This window comes from Capricornis sumatraensis, chromosome 5, assembly GCF_032405125.1.
Source record: "Capricornis sumatraensis isolate serow.1 chromosome 5, serow.2, whole genome shotgun sequence".
Classification (NCBI taxonomy): domain Eukaryota; kingdom Metazoa; phylum Chordata; class Mammalia; order Artiodactyla; family Bovidae; genus Capricornis; species Capricornis sumatraensis.
The window spans coordinates 103,717,769-103,734,313 of NC_091073.1; the positions used below are offsets into that span (position 1 = coordinate 103,717,769).

Consider the following 16,545-nt stretch of genomic DNA (forward strand, 5'->3'; position numbering starts at 1 on the left):
ACTACCCTGGCTTTCAATCTTTTTTCCACCCAAATCTTCTGAAGGATATGACATTTAGAGTGCTCTTGAGTTGTTCACAGAAAGTCTTAGGATAGAGGCTATGGGAAGAGTATGTATCTTGAAAAGCTTTCTGGCCAGTGGAGAACAGAACTGCATTCAACATTCCAGCTGGATGTGTACCAATTCAGCAAAAGGCCTCAGCCAAAAGACCTGCTTCAAGGGACTCAGCCTGGTCAAAAGTTGTGGTGCATCAGGATCTCATATCACATCCAAGTTTATGGTAGTACTTCTCAATGAAGGCAGCATCAAGGGATGCTGGAATGTTATGTCAAAGTAACTGGGAGACACTACTGGCGCTCAGCGGATGGGAGCCCAGGACAGCTGAGAGCACTTGGGCTAGCCCTGCACCACAAAGAACCATCCTACACAACTTCTGAATGTTCTACAAGACATTCATCTAGCCAAGATGCTTGTTTATAATTAAGTGAATCTAGAAACAAATCATAAACATAAAGCACTTTCCCACAGTTTCAACATATGTTGAATTTAAAAGCAAACACTATGTAATTAAGGTACAACTGCAAATGCTTTGTTTGAAATTTTACTAAGAATGCTTCAGAAAAATCACACACATCATTAACGCTTCATGGTACCCGTGCTGTCAGTACATACATCTGTAACAATCTGCACTTTTAGTTGTCATATTCACAGTGATTCTACAAACAGATGCAAGCTCCTATTTCATAACGTACTGGGAAAAAAAGTACTTTACAAACTTAAATACACACACAAGACATTTGAGGATCCAGTTGAAATACTTATTTCAGCCCCTGAGAGTCTGCACCATAAGCTCCCAGGTGATACTAATGCTACCAGCCCAGAGGCCACACCCTGAGTAGCGGTACCAAGTATTTACACATAGAAACAGCCTTCTTATACTTTAATCTCTCCCTCATTTTTTCAAATTATGTATCTACCTAGACAAATTACATTATCAAGAAGTCATTTCATGAAACTCAAAGGTTGTTACAAAATACTATTTTTTAAAAAAATGTGGGTACTGGGTCTGAAAAGGTTAAAGACTGACTTATGGAAATAAATTCTGGCCAATAATTGAGCAACACTTTCATAAAAAACATTAAGACTTGTATATAATTACGGTGCGTGGCCATAATATTAGTTCCAAAGCACAAATATCTCCATGTCATTCTGTTCTTAAGATTAGTCAATAGCTTCCCATTGTCTTTAAGATAAAGTGCAAACTCGTTAGCATGTTTTAAAAGTCTTTCGTTATCCCTTACCACTTACCTCGTCAGCCTCATCTCTCACCATTTCACTCTTAATTTTCCAGCCAAACAAATCATTTGAAGACCAAGCTTTAAAAAAAAAAAACAAACCCAGAAGCACTTGTATAATCCCTATGCCTGATGCACTTTATACCAAAGATAGCCAGGAAGTACATACCTTCCCGACCCCCACCCCACCCCAGTCAGGTGCCATCTCTTGTGCCTCCACAACACACAGCACTCCTCACAGTATACAGCTGCTTTTATAAATAAACAGGGGCAACCTTTTATTGGTTTATGTTCAATGTCTCACACAGTGCCTGGCACACTGCAGGTACTCAATAAATGCTTATGGAACAATTAAACTCTGTTAGCATTGAACACAGAGAAGGTGCCTGGAAAATCCTATGGACAGAGGAGCTTGGCAGGCTTCAGTCCATGGGGTCGCTAAGAGTCAGACACGACTGAACGACTTCACTTTCACTTTTCACTTTCGTGCACTGGAAAAGGAAATGGCAACCCAATCCAGTGTTCTTGCCTGGAGAATCCCAGGGATGAGGGAGCCCACTGGGCTGCCGTCTATGGGGCTGCATACAGTCAGACACGACTGAAGCGACTTAGCAGCAGCAGCAGCATTGAACAAAAAGAAGAACACATGTGTAAAACACTGGTGGGCCTTATTGTATTAGGAAATGATCTATGGGTGATAAAAACAGCCTGCCCAGGCAAGGGAAACTCAAGTAATTTCAATGTTCTATATTAAGTTGCACATTCGAGGTTCTATCTAAACATAAGTCAACTAGCAAAACAGTAAATTAAAAAAGTAAAGAGTATGGGTAGTAGGCAGAACACCCTGCATATAACCACATTACCTATATATTCAAAGTCCTATATTTACTTCACAGTGAGTCAACTTGAGTACTAGCTGCTATATAAAAGGTTATATGATAGAATTATAAATGCCCAATGACATACCTAATGTGTAAAATGTCTTCCTATACTTTGGGAACACAAATGTTCATGGACATGTCATAGAAAATAAAAAATGTAGCGACAGATGGAAAGATGAATAGACAAATGTGTGGGTAAAGGAACCATATACACCACTGGTGTAAAATACACTGGAATAGGAGTCCTAAGACCAGGGAGGTGGGGTCAGTGGGGAATGAGGGTGGTTTCTAGTCCTGGGTCTGCTGTGAAACAGCTAAGTGATCCTAGGCAAGTCATTCAACTTCTCTATGCCTCAGTTTCCCATTTGTAAAAGAAAATGGTTATGTTTTCAAAGTCTTTCAGTTCCTCAAACAAGCAGCTCTTTCACACCATCATGCACCTGGGACACTTCTGCCCTTACTTGCTGCCCAGCTAATCCCTAGTCGTTTTTAATCATCCTTTCCTCAGGGAGGCTTTTCGTGGATCTCTGCACTAGCTAAATTACCTACTGTTTATATGTTCTCAAAAAGCCCTGTATCTCCCTATTTATAAATACTCAGCACACTTACAAATACTTAATTCTGTCTTCTCTACTGTCTGTAAGCTTTTAAGGGTACAGACTGTGTCTGGCTTGCTAAACCATTTTATCTCCAACATCAAAGTACCTAACAGACTGTAAGTATTCAAGAGCTAATTTACAAAACAAATGAATACGGTTCTGACAAATCAAAATTTTTAGAATTTAGGAGATGATTACTCTAAGCATTATCTCTAACTACCATATCTTTTAAGATAGGTTTTTTTCCTATTAAGTGATAAATGGATAAATTTGACCATCAATCTTGGTATGAAGTTGTCAGATATACAAAAATTATTTTCAAAATAAGCTTTAAATTTTCCTAAATGTTCCTATTCTGCTAATCAGAATTCAGCCAAATATCAAATTGTCCATCATCCAAAAATAAGTAAATGATAGGGATCTTCTTTGACTCAAAGTTACCCTAACAATTTGAAACTTGGCGATTTCTAATGAAGTCTTCCAATCTGAAAGAGTTAGGCAGTTACATTTAAAAAAAATTTTAAAGTATTATTTAGAAGTAGTAGGGTTTAATAACTAAAACACTAACGTTTGGTTTTCTTAGGGTTTCAAGAGAAACTAATGTTTAAGAAAATTCACTGTCCTCTTACCAAGCAACATTGCTTTCAAAAGTATAAAACCAAGACAGTGATTTTTTAGGAATATTTACATTCATGATAAAGTATTCTCTTTCATGAGTCATCCCCTAGATTAATTTCTTTCTGCGTAATAGTTCTTCAGATTAATCTTACTGACACTGTGTTATTTGAAATGAATATAAATCTCTGTACATAAGTAAAAACAAACTACAGATCTAAGTCACATCTCTAAGAAGAAGCAGAAACCTGTAAACCAAACATCAGACTGAGGCTATGGCTTCATTTTATCCAGCTTCTGGGTGCTGCTCGGTAAGCCTCCAGTACCACAAGCGACTGGATTTGGTATTAATAAAAGCAAGCACATCCATATCCAAGAGTTGTTAAATCAAAATTAAAGTTCCATTAATTTGCTGGAATAGCAGGAGTTCCTTGGTTTTGCCTAGTGGTTAGGGTTGCACACTTTCACTGCCATGGCCTAGGTTCAATCCCTGGTCAAGGCAACGGAGATCCCACAAGGTGCATGAATGCCGCCCTCCCCAAATTTTTTTTTACTGGAGTAGCAGCTTCAGAAAAGCAAACACAGATTAGCAGGAATAAAAAGAGGTAGGTAAATTAAAAACCTGCTTAAGCAAGAAATGTTCTCTGGTTGGAAAAAAGTAATGTTTAAAGAGGGAGACAGAAGCACTGATACAAAGTTGTGGCAGTGTTCAAGAGTGTAACAGGATTCCGCCTTTCTGGGAAGTTAAATGCTGTATGATTTAGGAAAAAAGGAGAACTGGCTGCTGAGGTCAAATCACAGGCCTAAAATGAGCTCCTTCCTTATCATTTATTAAAGATATCAACTCTAGATCCACCCCTTTGGTTTTGGAAGAAACCTCGTCTCTTGAAGATCGCTGTAGTCCACTAATGCCAGCATCTTGGACCTGAAAGTGAAAGTGAAGTCGCTCAGTCGTGTCCGACTCTTTGTGATCCCATGGACTGCAGTCTACCAGGCTTCTCTGGAGTGGGCTACCATTTCCTTCTCCAGGGGATCTTCCTGACCCAGGGATTGAACCCAGGTCTCCTGCATTGCAGGCAGACACTTTACCCTCTGAGCCAAAAGGTATAGACAAAGATAGCCAAAGGGTATCTTGGACCAAGACCCTAGTAATTCATGAGCTGCCTCCCCAATTGTTACCAATGACAGAGACTTCTTAGTAAGGCCACCCTGATGTTCTCTGCAGATCTTGAAGCCCTTCACAGCATCAATACATAGTTAACTTTGAACCCAGGTCTCCTGCATTGCAGGCAGACACTTTACCCTCTGAGCCAAAAGGTATAGACAAAGATAGCCAAAGGGTATCTTGGACCAAGACCCTAGTAATTCATGAGCTGCCTCCCCAATTGTTACCAATGACAGAGACTTCTTAGTAAGGCCACCCTGATGTTCTCTGCAGATCTTGAAGCCCTTCACAGCATCAATACATAGTTAACTAATCAGCAATAAATATTTCTTATTCTTTCTAAACTGATTTTTACAAAATCAATTTTTAGACGCCTTGTGTTTCCTCCTTCTGGCGCCTTTAGCCCTCTTAGACCAGTTCAAAGATTGCCGCCTCCCTAAGCATATTCACTATAATCCTTCCTCTGATTGCTGCCGTCCTGAGCATTTCTATAAACCCTCCTCTAGGAGTACTTCCGACAGATCCCGCAAATCCAGCTCTCTCCAACTTAAGTGAACATTCTGGCTGCCATTCAGTTTCTGTTTGCCTTCCCAACAATCTAGTCAGCATCTCCTGGTATATTAGGAACCAGACATTAGCAGACATGTATCCAAGAGCATTAAGGAAAGTAATGAGTTCAACGTTACTCTAATAAGCCTGGTAGAGGAAGGAGAGAAGAGTTAAGTAATAAACAAAAGGGTTAAGACCTCCCCTGCTTTCAACGAATGACAAAGAATCTCAACCACTGTTTCCCTCTGAATTCTCTCTCCTTCCCCAAAATTGGCTTAAAATGAATGAATGAAGAATGATGACACAGTAGAGTAACAATTCTATCACTGTTTTATAATCAAGGTTCACCACTTCAGCATGATTAAAAAAAAAATACAGATCTCTGGTGGGTTCATGAAAGTACATCTCTTCTGTTGGTCCTTAACACAGCTACAGAAAAGAGGAAAGAAACAGTAGTCATGTCACATGAGCCTTAAGAGCACAACAGAGACACTATCCAACTTCCACAGACTATGAGCACTGAAGGGGACTTCAGTGATCTAATTCAACTGCCCAGTTTCACAAAGGAAGATAATGACCCAAGAAAGATTAAGACACTGGCCTAAGATCACAGCTGTCACTGGTTTCTTAGTGATTATTAAAAAATAATTTCCCATTATCTTCTAAGTTTTAGAATTTTCAGGTAAATCCTGCCTTTGGGCAGGGCCAGCTACTATTTCCAAATAAACAAAAAGAAAAAATGCCAAGTTGAGAAAGAAAAGAGAAGACAACTTACCTCTGGGTCTGCTAGGCGCTGAGACAGACCTACAACAAAGACGAGGTTTTTTTGTACAACACGTACACTAGCCAAATGTTTGCGATTTTCTGATATTTTCTGTTTTCTCTCATTTTGTTTCTGTTTTTTCTCATTCTTTATCCTTTGCAGTTCTTCCTGGGAGAGTGGTTTATAAACTGCTGGGTCTTCTGGATATGGCTTTAGACATAAAACAAACACAGAAGTTAGCATTAAATGAACAGAAAACTATGAATATAGAATTTCCAAATGCTGGATGATGTGTATGCAGTTATTTGCTACATCTCCCCTTTTCTGAATCTTCTAATCTTCTAAACATTTTATTTAATATAAGTTAAATGTTACATAAATTAAATGTGTTTTTAAATACTTTTAAAACCACTTTTAGTGCTAAAACTTAAATATCACCAAAGGTTCTAAAATTTTAAAAAACCAACCTGGTATTACCAACAATGCCTAATACAGAGTTTACAGAAAAATTAAGCTTTTAAGGTATTATGTAAGGGGCAAAGAGTACAAAATATCATCTAAATATGGATTAACTGTATTACAATCAACAAATATTTAATGAAAACATACTATGTGTTTGAAGATTAATGAAGTACTTATTCTTTAATAGGTAGACATTTCCTGTCAAAGGAGATGGGCAAACAAACAATACACAGATACTCTGGCTCAGCAGTTTGAACTTAGCTTCAGCACTTATTACCCACATGGCTTTAAACAAGTCAACAGAACTCTATGTCTCTGTACCCGTGTAAGTAAAATGAAAATAATCTTAAAGGCTGATATAAAAATAACACTCGTAAAGCAATTATTTTAACTGGCCACATTAATCCCTCAATAAATACTAGCAATTACACCACTGTAATGTTTTTCTCTCTCATCATTACAATTTTGTTTTCATTCCTACTGCTAATGCCAAGACTACCGATAGCCTGAATGATAGCTGCAAACTGGCTTTGAATCTTGGATTTTTCTTTACTGAGAGACTTTGGCTAAGTTATGCAATTTGTCTGCCTCAGTCTTCCATAAAATGGGAATCACAGTACTTTATTCAGAGGGTTTCTGTGAGAATTTTAAAAAGGCAACACACTTATAAAGTGATTAAAACTGTGTCCTGCACAGAAGCATTCAATAAACCAGTTATTATTTCAACTGGCCCTCTACAGGTTCCACATCCTCAGATTCAACCAAATGAAACTATTTGGGGGAAATAAATTCTAGAAAAAAAGTTCCAAAAACCAAAATTTGAATTTGTCATGCACCTAGCAACTATTTAATAGCATTTACATTGTATTTACAACTATTTATACAGCATTTACATTAGATATTAGAGACTATACATAATCTAGAGATGATTTAAATTACATGGGAGGATGTGTGTAAGTTACACACAAACACTACACTATTTTATATGAGGAGCCTGAGCATCCACGGATTTTGGTATCTGTGCAAGTGGCGTGAAGGGGGCTGTTCCTAGAAAAAAGTCCCCCACAGATACAAGAGACAATTGTATTAACAAAAAGGTTAATAATAAATGGAAGATGGAACACACTAAATAGTAACATGTAAAGCTGAATGTGAAGAGATCCCAGAAATGGGAAACTGTGCCTATCAGAATATCAGAACCTGGGATTGACAGAAACGCTGCTGTCAAGAAAAAAAGTGGGAATGAGGGCAAGAGAAGGGAGTCTCCACAAGCACGGCACCGTGCATGCCTTTAATGTAAAGTTACTTTCCTCTTTTCCATACATAAGTTAAAAAAAAATTAATTAAAAAAAAAACAACAACACCCTCCAATATGTCTGCACACTCTGAGTAATGCTGAAGGCAATTAAGAAATGAGATTTCTTTTCCTGTTCCATTATTTTTACTAGTAACTGCATAAAGTCTCCAAAACTCCTGTTCTTAAATATTCAGCCATTAACTCTTACTGGTCCTGTAGAATGTAAGTGCCCATTCCATTCAATTCCCACATTTAGAAATTTGAATCTTTTAGCTAATTGGTCCTTTTTGGCATACTCCAACATACTAGTGAGTAAGAGGCATATAAAACAGCTGACTCAGTAATTTACCTGACTTTTGCATGACCTAAGGGTTTTATTCCAGGGTCAAATACATAGTTTGTGTCATACATTTTAGGAGCTTACTAATATTTGCCACATTAATACCAAGCTACTTCTAGAATTAGAAATTCAGCACTACTAATTTTCTTTTTTTAAAAAAATCTTATTTCAAAGAGTTCTTAACATTTTAATTTGAGGAACTAAATGGTTAGAGATCTATTGCAATAAATTCAATTCTTCAACCGATGTAACCGTGCCTATTTAAATTTTTTCTCTCTATTCTATACTCACACTTCTGTACCTATATTATCTTTTTTCAAATCAATCCATCTGCCTGGATGATATTAATCCCATGAAACTATTTAAAACTACAGAGGCAAAAGTATAAAAATGAACTACATACAAACCAATTTAAATACCTTTCCACAATATCACTTACATTTTCATTTGCTATTTTCTACCACAGGATTTCTGGAAAGCTCCTTTTAGAGCATTTATTAAGTTTATTTGAAAGCTGTTGCCCTTCACTAACATGTGTAGTGGTGATAATCCACTCCCTGAGTCGATCGAGCCTTTAGATTGTTCCCAGAGCCATTTCAAAGCCTGGTCCGTGCATCTTTCTAGCAGTCCATAATAAGTGTAAAAATTGAGAAAAAGCACTTGGAAACTTTTACAGCAACTTAACATTTCCACAACGTTCAAGTATGTCATCAGTGGGCTCTGAAGAATAAGATATTTATCAGTGTGGTTGTTATCAAGCTTGGGTGGTAAATCACGTGACACAAGCTGGGTACTAGGTGCGCTCAACAGAACCTGTGTCAGTTCCCAGCAGGCTGTGCTGGGGCGGGCGCGGGGACACATCTGGTTCTGCATCAGAGAGAGTCTGAGAAACACTAGTGTAACTTTTCTGAGAACATGAAGATTTGACAAGCATTCAGGTTTTCTTTGCAAGCCATCTCTGACACTGTAAAATCCTAATAAAAGATGATGCAAAATAATATAAACACCTCCAATAAATGGAGAATGAAAATGACCAAAAATCAGGTTGTGGTATCAATTCTCATAAAGTGTATTACTGATGTATCATTATATTGAGTTTGTAACACTGGTTACCCCAGTCTTTTTCTATATTACTCCAAGTTTTTTCTGTGGAAATTAACACTTCTATCAGTCTTCAAAGGCAACTTTCAGTTCAGTTCAGTTCAGTCGCTCTGGACTATAACTGCTTATATAATGATAGATTACACATACCAATACAGAAAGATACCACTACAGGAGAACAAGATAAATTAGTTTATTATGATTTATCCTCCAAAATCCTCTTACTCCAGGCAACTTAAAAGAGGTTATAAATACTAACTTTTTAATCAACATATTTGTGAATCTGCATCTCTGTTGTTAGGAAGAATTAAATAGTTTCAGATAATAGAAATCTGGTAATTTAACCTAAACACAAATGAAAAATATACAAAATTTTATCAGTCTCAACCTGTCTAAAGGTTTCATAAAAAGCTGGTAAAGCACACATTCTATGATGGTTCCCCCTTCACACACACCCCATTAAATACCTACTCTACAAATCCAATAGAAAATTAATGATCTGATACAGTAAGATGAGGAAAGAAGCTAGATTAAAGATGGGAGATGAAAACACATAATTTGAACAGCTGCAGAAAAACACTGTGACTCACAAAACTAGTAACCTTAGTACTAAAAATGAATACAAAGAAAAATACATCTGGTCTACTTTTTGACTGAAACAGATAATGTTAAACCTAATATTCTAGGAATACAGGATCAAATAAAAAGCTATAAGCAAAAAATTTTTCTTTAAAATTTTCTACTGCATGTGACAAACTAGTGATAAATAGGATACTTATGGAGAAGCATTTTAAATGTGCCAAATATTTTTAGTACTGTTAATTTGCCAACAGATTGCCAAACTACTAATTAAGATGGTTTATAGTCTTTAATATAATCACTTAATTCCTTTCATATGTTTAGTTATGCTTCCACTTTTATTCCCAATTTACATGTATATTTAGATGTGTCATCTGTTTTATTTTCTAATCAGACTTACCAGGACTTTGATTATTTTATTGGTTGTTTCAAAGAACCAGCTCCAACTTTTATGGAAATAAGCTTTCCTATTTCATTAAATTCTACTTAATCCCTACTTTCTACTGTCATAATGTTTATTCTTTTCCTAGTTTCTTTACCCGGAAATAAGCTCATTTATTTTTGCTCTTCATTTTCTAATAAATGCATTTACAGCTTCATCTTTTCCTCTTGCTAAAGACAATGAAAAATACTGGGTAAAACTTTTCAAACCAACATCTTAAAAACAATAATGATCTGCAGTGGTGAAGTCCCAAGCAAATTTCTGGATAAAAGTCAAAACCCAAAGAGATAAGCGGAAAAGCTGAGTAACAACCAATGGGAGAGAAGGACAAATGAGGGAAGAAGCACAGCATTCAAAATCCAAAACTAGTCCACAGTGAAGAGTTCTGGGGAGATCAGTCCCATGATAAGCTGAGACCAGTTCACCCCCAAAGGGCTCATATTCTTTTAGGGTTAAGTACAGACTCCAGAAAGGTCAGAACAAGGTAAGAAAAAAGGAAAAGGGTGAAGGAAAAAACCATCCTAGAAAAGCTGAAACCAGCCCCAGGGAAGATGTGCACCTGAGAGAACAAAAGATGAAGGCATCCCTAATGGCAATGTTCACAGGTTCCAGCAGAAGGCAAACCAAAGCCTATCTACAGGACAGTAAATTTAACCTGGGCCTCAGAGAAATGCACAAATAACTCAGTGACAACCTCGAAGCCGATACAGACAATAAATCACAGAAAGAAAGAAATCTACATGAAGAACAACCAGCAGAAACATCCCTCACGGACTTCAGCAACTGGAATTATTGGACAGATTTTAAAACAAGAATGATTATCTGTTTAAACAAATATATGACAAACTTGAAAATATCTGCAGGGTATAAAAATCTTTTTTAAAAAATCAAGTAGCAAAAAAGAACATACATTACTTCTAGAAATGGAAAACAAAATTTTAAAATTCGGTAGACTAGGCCTTATATAATATTTAACTTACATGCTGAGTACATCATGCAAAATGCCGGACTAGATGACTTCAAGCTGGAATCAAGAATGCAGGGGGAAATAACAATAACCTCAGATATGCAGATGACACCACCTCATGGCAGAAAGCAAAGAGGAATTAAAGAGCCTCTTGATGAAAGTTAAAGAGAAGAGCAAAAAAGCTGGCTTAAAACTCAACATTCAAAAAACGAAGTTCATGGCATCAGATTCCAGAACTTCATGGCAAACAGATGGGGAAACAATGGAAACAATGACAGACTTTATTTTCCTGGGCTCCAAAATCACTACAGATGGGGACTGCAGCCGTGAAATTAAAAGACGCTTGCTTCTTGCAAGAAAAGCTATGACCAACCTAGACAGCACATTAAAAAGCAGAGACATTACTTTGCCAACAAAGGTCCATCTAGTCAAAGCTATGGTTTTTCCAGTAGTCATGTATGGATGTGAGAGTTGGACTATAAAGAAAGCTGAGCGCTGAAGAATTGATGCTTTTGAACTGTGGTGTTAGAGAAGGCTCTTGAGAGTAACCTTGGACTGCAAGGAGATCAAAGCAGTCAATCCTAAAGGAAATCAAATCAGTCTTGAATATTCACTAGAAGGACTGATGCTGAAGCTGAACCTCCAATACTTTGGCCACCTGATGCGAAGAACTGATTCATTTGAAAAGACGCTGATGCTGGGAAAGACTGAAGGCAGGTGGGGAAGGTGACGACAGAGGATGAGGTGTTTGGATGGCATCACCAACTCGATGGACATGAGTTTGAGCAAGCTCTGGGAGTTGGTAATGGACAGGGAAACCTGGCATGCTGCAGTCCATGGGGTCACAAAGAGTCAGATTCAACTGAGTGACTGAACTGAACTGAGACTAGACCTAAAAAAATTGATTAGAAGGAATCATCTATAATGCATTAAAGGAAGAAAAAGAAACAAAAAAGAGATTAAAAGACATGGCCAATAGTGAGAAGAACTGGAAAATATTTAATCAGAGTCCCAGAAAGAGAGGAAAGAGAATAATGGCAACAGCTTACTAGATAACAGCTTAACTTTTTCCTGAACTAATGAAACTCTAGATTTGATGATTCTGAATTCTGGGGCTGGAGAAGACTCTTGACAGTCCCATGGACAACAAAGACATCAAACCAGTCAATCCTAAAGGAAATCAACCCTAACTATGCATTGAAAGGACTGATGTTGAAGCTCCAATTACCTTGGCCACCTGATGTGAAGAGCCGACTCACTGAGAAAGACCCTGGTGCTGGGAAAGACTGAAGGCAGAAGAGGGCAAGAGAGGATGAGATGGTTGCATGGCATCACCAACTCACTAGACATGAATTGGAGCAAACTCCAGGAGATAGTGAAGGACAGGGACACCTGGCCTGCTGTAGTCCATGGGGTCTCAAAGAGTCACACACAACTTAGCGACTGAACAGCAACAATGAAATTCACCAAATCCACAGATGCAAAAAGCCCTACAAACCTCAAGCAGAATAAATAGAAATACACAAGTGAGTTTTACATTTTGGAACTGATCGATAGTCTATTTTTGTGCCCAATACACTGTATTTTAAAGTTTTGTACAAATTTATTTGTACAAAGTTGTATGTGTGCACAAACACACATACTTGCTGTGTTAATCAAATTTTACATTCCTTCTGTGTACTTCATGTGTGCATCTGTGCTAATAAGTCCCTTTAGTCGTGTCTGACTCTGTGTGACACAGTTCTAAACTACAGAAATTAGAAGCCCCTCGATTATGAAAGTGGGTGCAGTTTTTCCTGGTATTTACATCAGCTCAATATACTTCAAAGCTCTACTATGTAAATAAAAGTTTTATGACTCTAGGGGATCTTTCATCAGTAAGAAAAATATCCTCTTTAACTACTTTCAAAATGTGTTAATCTAGAATCTGATTATGACCGAGTCTGAGTCTGAGTGAACTCCAGGAGTTGGTGATGGACAGGGAGGCCTGGCATGCTGCGATTCATGGGGGTCGCAAAGAGTCGGACACGACTGAGAGACTGAACTGAACTGAACTGAATATCAGTACTATCATACTTTCTTTCCTATGGTTTCCATTTGTCCACTCTTTTCACCCCCCTAGTTTCATGATCTATTTCTTACGTGTTCCCAGTCAAACAGTTCTACAAGGTTTATCAGGAAATAGAGCAGTCCCCTATATGCTGCCCCCTCAACAGTTGCCTCCCCCTATAAATAAGCTGTTTATTATTTCACATGATTCCTTTGATTTACTATCACATCACTAAATAACATGCTTGTACTACTACTTCTTGATTTTTTCAGTATTAAATATTATTATATTATGCAAAATCAAGATTTAGCTTTCTTTCAGCCAGTCTAACAACATATTCCAAGCCCACTTTCTAACCTTCCATTCTAATTTCGTTAGGCCAATAGTCATAATTACATTATTACAAAGTTCAAATATTATTTATACACTTTCACCTCCAGCTATGGCAGCTTAGATGGTTAACAGACTAGGGATACCAGCATAAACAACTAGAAAACTAAACAAAATGTATGAAATAACTGTTTTCAGACACTGAACAACAGGGAATGAACAGCAAGCAGATCTATGACCTCTGAGAGAAAAGAAATAAGGCAGATAAAAACCATGAGTGTCCCAGTTTTCTGCTCTTCTGGCACTTACTGGACCCTGGCACTGGTTCTAACAGTCACAATGAGCAGAAGGGACAGTGTTCAAAATTTGAAGAGGCTGAAGCAACTGAAATTTACAGGGCAAAAATACCACAAAGAGTGAACTAATACAAAAAGAGTTCCAGAAATCAATATAGAAGAATCCTGTGGTACCCAGTTTTCATAATAGCCCTCCTGATAGAATGTCAACAGTGAATCTGGGAAGGAAATCAAAAAGAATTAACACCAGTCACATGTACACTCTTTCAGAATACAGATGAGGAGGAAACACTTCTGAGGCAAGTATTTCTTTGGTACCAAATCTAAAAACAATATAAAAGAAAGCCATAGATAAATACCTCTCATAGCACAGATATAAAACTCCTTATGAAAATATTAGAAAATTGGAAATAAAAAGGATAACACATCATGACACATAAACCAAACAAGATTTACCCTTGGGAGGGAAGGTTGATTAAAAAAAAATCAATCAACCTAAAACACTGTTTCTATAGAACAAAGGAGGTAACACACGATCACCTCGACAGAAGCAGAAAAGGCACTGACAAAATGCAACACCCACTCATGATTAAAAACTCAGTAACCAAAGAATAAAAGCAAATGTCCTCAACCAGATACAGACCATCTACAAAAAAATGGTGACACACTTAATAATGAAATACTCGATGCCTTCCCAATAAGATTGGAAACAAACAAGGATATGTGCTTGTAACATTTTCATCCAAGATTACAGTGTAGAGCTTTGTTGTTGTTCAGTCGCTAAGTCATGTCCAACTTATCCAAGTGCAATATGGCAAGAAAAATAATTTTAAAAAAATAAAGACTGAAAGAAATAAAACTGTCTTAATTTACAGAAGGTGTAACCATCTATTTAGAAAATCCCAATAAATCTATTTAACAAAAATCAATTACTCTACCTATAAAAATGAACAATTAGAAAATGAAATCTTAAAAGGCATATCATGTGCCACAGCTCAAAAAACATAAAACAGTCATAGGCAAATATAACAAAACATGCTGTACTACTCTGTACACTGCAACTATAGAACAGTGTTTCTGAAATGCAGAAAAAGATACCTTAATCATGAACTACATGCTGCTGCTGCTAAGTTGCTTCAGTCATGTCCGACTCTGTGCGACCCCATAGACAGCAGCCCACCAGGCTCCACCGCCCCTGGGATTCTCCAGGCAAGAGTACTGGAGTGGGTTGCCATTTCCTTCCCTAACGCATGAAAGTGAAAAGTGAAAGTGAAGTTGCTCAGTCATGTCCAACTCTTCGTGACCCCATGGACGGCAGCCTACCAGGCTCTTCCGTCCATGGGATTTTCCAGGCAAGAGTACTGGAGTGAGGTGCCATTGCCTTCTCCACATGAACTACATAAGTCAACATTTTAAAGATATCATTTTCCCTCAAATAGACCTGTCTACTCAATGCAATCTCAATCAAAATTCCAGTAGGCTTTTTGTACAAAATGACAAATGAATTTAAAAACTTATGTGGAAAGGCTAACGTTTAACTACCCACATATCAGTCTGAAACGACCGATTCCTGATCTTTTATGTGCAATCTACCTCTTCCTCTTTGGAAACTTGTAGAACCTCTTTCTCTTTGGTATTTTGATATTTAGAAATAAAAGTTTGTGGGACTTCCTTGAGGGTACAGTAGTTAAGAGTCTGCCTGCCAATGCAGGGGACACGGGTTCAATCCCTGGTCCAGGAAGATTCCACATGGCACAGAGCAAGTAAGCAAGGGTGCGACAACTGCTGAGTCTACGTGCCTAGAGCCTGTGCTCTGACTGCAATGAGAAGCTCATACACTGCAAGAGAGAAGCAAGCCCTGCTCGCCACAACTCGAGAAAGCCTGCACACAGCAACAAAGACCCAGTGCAGCCATAAATAAATACTTTTAGAAAGGTCCTTGACTTTGTTTAATACCTAAACAATTTTTATTTAAAAAGTTTGTGCCTGGCACTTGATAGGCATTTTTGATTCTTGGGGTTTTTTCTCTTTTTTTTTTTGAGGTAACTCTAGTTTATAACCTTCTGTAAGTTTCACGTGTACAACGTTTTATTTCTACTTCTGTGTACCATACAGCATGCTCACAACCTAGTTTCTATCTGTCACCAGTTGATGCCATTTATCTATTTCACCCTCCCTCTTTACCCTTTCCCCTCTGATAACCATGACCCTGTTCTCTGTATCTGTGTTTTTATTATGTTTGTTCATTTATCTTGCTTTGTTTATGTATTCCACATATGAGTGAAATCATACAGTATTTGTCTTTCTCTAACTTATTTCACTTAGCATTGACCCTTCAAGGTTTACCCATGCTGTTGCAAATGGCAAGATCCTACCTTTTTGATGAGTAATATTCCGAGGGTGAGTGAGTCAGTGAGTGTGTGTGTGTACACACCGCATCTTCTTTATCCATTCATCCATTGATGGACAGTTATATTGCTTTCATAACTTTTTTACTGTAAATAATACTATAAGGAACATAATATATGTACCTTTTAAAATTAATATTTTTGTATTCTTTTGTTTCTTTTTAATATGAAAATATATCCTTTGGTCCTGGGAATATTCTTCAGTCGTATTATTGAAGATAATTTTCCTCTCTATCATTGTAGTCTCTTCCTAGAACACTAACTTATTTGGCATGTGACCTTCTGGACTGATCCTCAAATCAAAGTTCTCTCTTCTGTCAAACAGTCTTCTTTGCTTTTCACACTACTTGTTAAGAGATCATTTCAACTTCATCCTAAAACTCTTTCCTTGAGTTATTTCTGCTAT

The 16,545-nt window shown here is 37.4% G+C and overlaps 1 protein-coding gene across 1 annotated transcript in view; it reads right to left on the minus strand.

Annotated features, from left to right (window-relative positions):
* CNOT4 (CCR4-NOT transcription complex subunit 4) overlaps positions 1-16,545 on the minus strand; it is a 150,864-nt gene that overhangs the window by 59,549 nt on the left and 74,770 nt on the right. Inside the window, exon 3 of the mRNA XM_068972514.1 lies at positions 5,880-6,077. Coding sequence (XP_068828615.1) covers positions 5,880-6,077 — 198 coding nt within the window. The remainder of the gene's footprint in view (positions 1-5,879; positions 6,078-16,545) is intronic.